Source organism: Odontomachus brunneus, unplaced genomic scaffold (assembly GCF_010583005.1).
Source record: "Odontomachus brunneus isolate Ranch 3 - 2012 unplaced genomic scaffold, Obru_v1 Obru_scaffold_001, whole genome shotgun sequence".
NCBI lineage: Eukaryota > Metazoa > Arthropoda > Insecta > Hymenoptera > Formicidae > Odontomachus > Odontomachus brunneus.
Window position 1 is genome coordinate 7,747,357 of NW_022639451.1, and position 4,539 is coordinate 7,751,895.

At 33.4% G+C, this 4,539-nt stretch overlaps 1 protein-coding gene across 7 annotated transcripts in view; it reads right to left on the reverse strand.

Annotated features, from left to right (window-relative positions):
* The window catches only part of LOC116847284 (dnaJ homolog subfamily B member 6-like), a 15,970-nt gene that overhangs the window by 3,895 nt on the left and 7,536 nt on the right, over positions 1-4,539 (reverse strand). For 5 of the 7 annotated variants that reach the window (XM_032822638.1, XM_032822164.1, XM_032822408.1 and 2 more), the window contains exons 2-6: positions 3,076-3,182; positions 2,505-2,614; positions 1,999-2,109; positions 1,074-1,250; positions 681-945 (exon numbers count right to left, since the gene is read on the reverse strand). In XM_032822638.1, the coding sequence (XP_032678529.1) occupies positions 681-945; positions 1,074-1,250; positions 1,999-2,109; positions 2,505-2,614; positions 3,076-3,140 (728 nt within the window). In that variant the 5' untranslated portion in view covers positions 3,141-3,182. Of the gene's footprint in view, positions 1-680; positions 946-1,073; positions 1,251-1,998; positions 2,110-2,504; positions 2,615-3,075; positions 3,195-4,539 lie in introns of all 7 variants that reach the window. The other 2 variants (XM_032822253.1, XM_032822579.1) reach the window with 2 other exon arrangements.

Sequence of the window (4,539 nt, forward strand, 5' to 3'; positions counted from 1 at the left end):
ATCTAACATTTGCGGGCGGAAACTAAGTTAAGGTCCTAATATTACTACCGCCTAGAATTTTTTAGAAAATGCTTTAGTATATTCAGATCTAGTAAAGAAATATTTTGGATAAATCAGAACTCCGAGACTCTGGTCAACATCTCACATCTTGCTAAGTGCGCAACACTTAGATGTAATAATTTTTTTTAATAATGCCATATTATATGTGCTAATGTTCAGAATTCTTTATAAAATGTTTTAATATGCTTAGAACTATATAAACTATACAAAACTATACAAAAACTCTTTTAGAGTGGCCAAAACTTTGAAGTTTCAGCCAGTATCTCAATTTGTATGCTCATTATATAATTGTCGCTAATCTTTATTTATTAGTAATTAATATTTTTGCTTTTATACAGCAGAATTCTTCGTAGAATTCTTGCAGAATTATTAATCTTGCAAAATCTGGTATATGGCTGAGGAAATCATTTAAGACAAACTGAAATGCTATGTGAATTTAGCAAAAACAAAGTTGACTTTTCTACGTTTCCTCTGTAAATTATCCTCTAAAAAACTATTAATTTTTCTCGAAAGCATTTAATCTTTGGAAAATTTTCAATGTCATCAATAGTTTTGAAAATTGTGTGGATCGATTTAAATGGGGAACTCTATATATGTGATATAAAATACAAATAACTTACTTTTTAGTCGTAATTTTCTTTCCGTCAATGAAACGAGTCGAGGTGCTGGTACGTTTCATGGAAGTGCCGCCACTCATTCCGTCGAAACTGGTGAAAGTACCGAAGGAAGTGAAATTTGTAGGAGCACCGGCGTTCTCCAGTAAATCATCAAACGGTAAGCGGAATCCAAATCCAAAAGGGCCAAAGAAAGAAGTACTGAGACTGTTACTAGTAGAATAATTATGTCTATTTGCACCTCCTCTCCGGGAACTGCCACCATGAAAACCTGTGGGAATCAAAACAATTACGTACGTTTGCTGTGCTCCAAGTATTTTCCATTTCAATGTATTTCGTTTCAAGTGAGATATAGGCTGATAGTGAGATATAGGTGAGATATAGATCAAGTGATCTTACCGGAAAACAAATCTTCGAATGGCATACCATCAAAAAATTCTCTAAATACTTCCTCGGGATCTCTAAAGACAAATGTGCCAGAGAAGTGCGGATCGAAATCATCTCCATGGCGCCGTTTACCTCCAGGCATTTGAAGACCGTCTTTGCCATATTGATCGTAAACTCGTCTTTTCTTTTCTGAAAATTTCCAAAGATATTATTACTTCAGTCATTATTACGTCAGTTTTTAGCTCAAACCCGCTATTTCACTCCTGGTCATTTTAATCAAAATTCAACAAGCGAGTTCCGCAAGACTTGCGAAAGGTTAGTCCAATTTTGCCTGGTAATGTAGAATATAACGCTAGGGAATATTTTTATAAAGAGCGGCACACTATTACCAGAGGATTCATTGTATACCATAGAGTCTAATATATATTACTTACTACGATATATATAATCGAGTTTGATATTTCATTGAGAATAAATTCCAATTTAGTTATAATTTGCTAGCTGTTAGCACACGCTGACAATATAATGCAGGCAAGGTTAACAGCAACGCATGATTATTTGGCATAACACTTTAGATGGGAAAACTTGTGAAATCTTTTATATTGTCATTCTTAAAGAGATGACGAAATTGGAGTGATATCGGGAGTATTGTATTTCGAAAATACAAATTATATTTGACGAGATCGTCTTCACATGTAAACAGAAGATGATTACAAATTATAAATGACAGAGCATATTCGTGCAATTTCCCGAAATATTACTAATTTCAAATACTTTAGTCGTTCTCGTCCTTGTCACGTTGAATATTTTGCATTTGAATTCTTTTGATAAGAGACGCGAAGTACTCTGTAGCACAGTATTAAGGCAAAAAAGTAAAAAAAACTACAGTACACAATGCTTTGTTCACTCTGCAAATTGCATTTCTTTTTAATGGTACCAAAGTATCGTTGAAAGGGAGAATCAAAGAAACTCCGGAAGGTGAACCCACGACCAGGCCTTGATGCCGCCTTCTGATATAAGCGTTGATCATAAGTACGTCTCTTCACATCTGGAAAGATTTTCTATATCGTCCCGATCTTTTTTATTTTTTACTAACAAACACATTTCTTCGTTCAAATGTCTAGAAACTATAATTTACGATCTGTATTCACGGAAGAAAGTTATTAGTTGATGTTCCTGCTAAAAAGCGGCAGTTTAGCCCGTAGCTGTTAATATTAAAATAAACATTCGGATGTTTCTACAAAAATTAACGATATTAAATATTGATACATTGCAGGATCACGTGCGTTTTTATCGTGCGTCTATATCAATGAAAAACATTTTTCAGTGATATAACATTCTCAATTATGAAAGAACCCTATTTTCGTTCGCAAATCCAGGAGGAATTCTATCCAGGAGGACTATCTTATTGTCAATGATTAATCAATAAGTCAGAATACTTACCGTCGCTTAATACTTCATAAGCTTCAGAGATTTCCTTGAATTTTCTATTCGCTTCTTCCAAATTGTCTGGATTCTTGTCCGGGTGCCATTTCAAGGCCAACTTTCTATACCTACAAAACATACGACAGAAGTTTGGTTAGTATAAATTTACGATACCTGATATTATTCGATAATGTTAAACAATGCTGCAATTTTAAATCATAAGTCTTGTAACTTGTTCTCGTAAAATTTGTAAAAACTTATGAGTAAATCTACAATTCTATGCATACCATATATTGATTACTTGTAAATATCGTAAATTACATGAAATCGTAGATATTTACGAGTGATCATATGATATACGATATGTATAGAATTATAGATCTATTCATAAGATCTTACGAATTTTACGAGAATAAGTTTACGAATCTTACGATTCTGTTTAGAATTATAGCATAAGTCATAAGATGAAGTAATGAGCGAGTATATTAAATAAGTGATGAGCGAGTATATAAAGCGAGTATACCATTATTGCATAAGATTTGCTTCTTGAAACCTACACAGACTAAGTTAACGGATAGCTTGAACTTACGCCTTTTTGATGTCACTGCTAGTAGCAGTTCGTTGCACTTCGAGCACTTTGTAGTAGTCAACCATTGTTCAATATATTTGATTGTGGATCAGAGCTTAGGCAACCACCTGTCGGAATTCCTTTAATAATTATCTTTATTAACATTGACATAAAGTGATAATTAAGGCGGTTGTAAAGCTGAGTGTATTCTCAATAGTGCATCAAGGGGACTACTCATAAATCTACTATTGATAAAAAAAATTACGTTTCTTCACATTTATTTTATTACCTAAATAATAAATGTTAATTTGAGATAAAGTTAAGATGTATGTATACAGGGTGTTTTAAAAGTGGAAGTCAATTACTCGGAAGATGATTGGAGACTTAAAAACAAGAAAAAAATTGTTGTAAACATAAGCTGAAAATACGTTGTTTTCGAATAATCGCCATTTTTATGTTGAAATTTTAAATTGCTTTGCTTTCGAATTTTTATGTCAAAATTGAAAGAAGAGATGGTTTTTATGAGTTTTATAACATAATTAAAGTCAAATTAAAGTTACGAACTGCTTTAGCATTACTCAGGATGCACTACGTGCATCCCTTTGTTTGATGCTAAGATGGTTGTATCTCCACGTGGTGCATCCTAGGTAGTGCTAAAACAACCCGTAACTTTTATTTGAGTTTAATTATGTTGTAAAACTCATAAACATCCCATAACCTGTAACTTTTATTTGACTTTAATTATGTTATAAAACTCATAAACATCTCTTCTTTCAATTTTGACAAAAAAGATTCGAAAGTTAAATAATTTATAATTTCAAAATAAAAATGGCGATAACTCGAAAACAATGCATTTTTGGACTTATGTTTATACTAACCTTTCTTGGTTTTGGATCTCTAATCATTTCCCGAACGATTGACTTCCACTTAAAAAAAAACACACATACACACACACACACACACACACACACACACACACACACACACACACACACGCATACACCACACACAATATTACAAAAAATTTTTTCTTATTAATGCTTTATTTGTTCATCAGTTGATCTAATAAAAATGCACAGATAATAAAAATAATAATAGATGATAATAGATGATAGAAATAATAATAGATAATAGAATAAAAAAAAGTATTTAATACATTAGATTTGAGGCTTTCACGGCCATTGATACAATGTCTAGGTATAGCTTCCGGAATGGAGCCGTGTCTTGAATCAGCGATATGCCGACGTTTCGCAAACGTTGCAGTTTGCATCATCAGGGCTGAGAACTCTGATACTGAGCTCCCTTGGGTAAAGGTAGTCCTTATATGCCCCCCTCCCCCCCTTTTGTGTAGATGGTGTTTAGGGAGTAGGGGACGAGGCTTGAATCCAGCCAATCAGTGTATTTTAATTGACCACCTGATCAATTAGCGTTCCCTTTGCGAAACGTCGGCATATCGCTGATTCAAGACACGGCTCCATTCCGGAA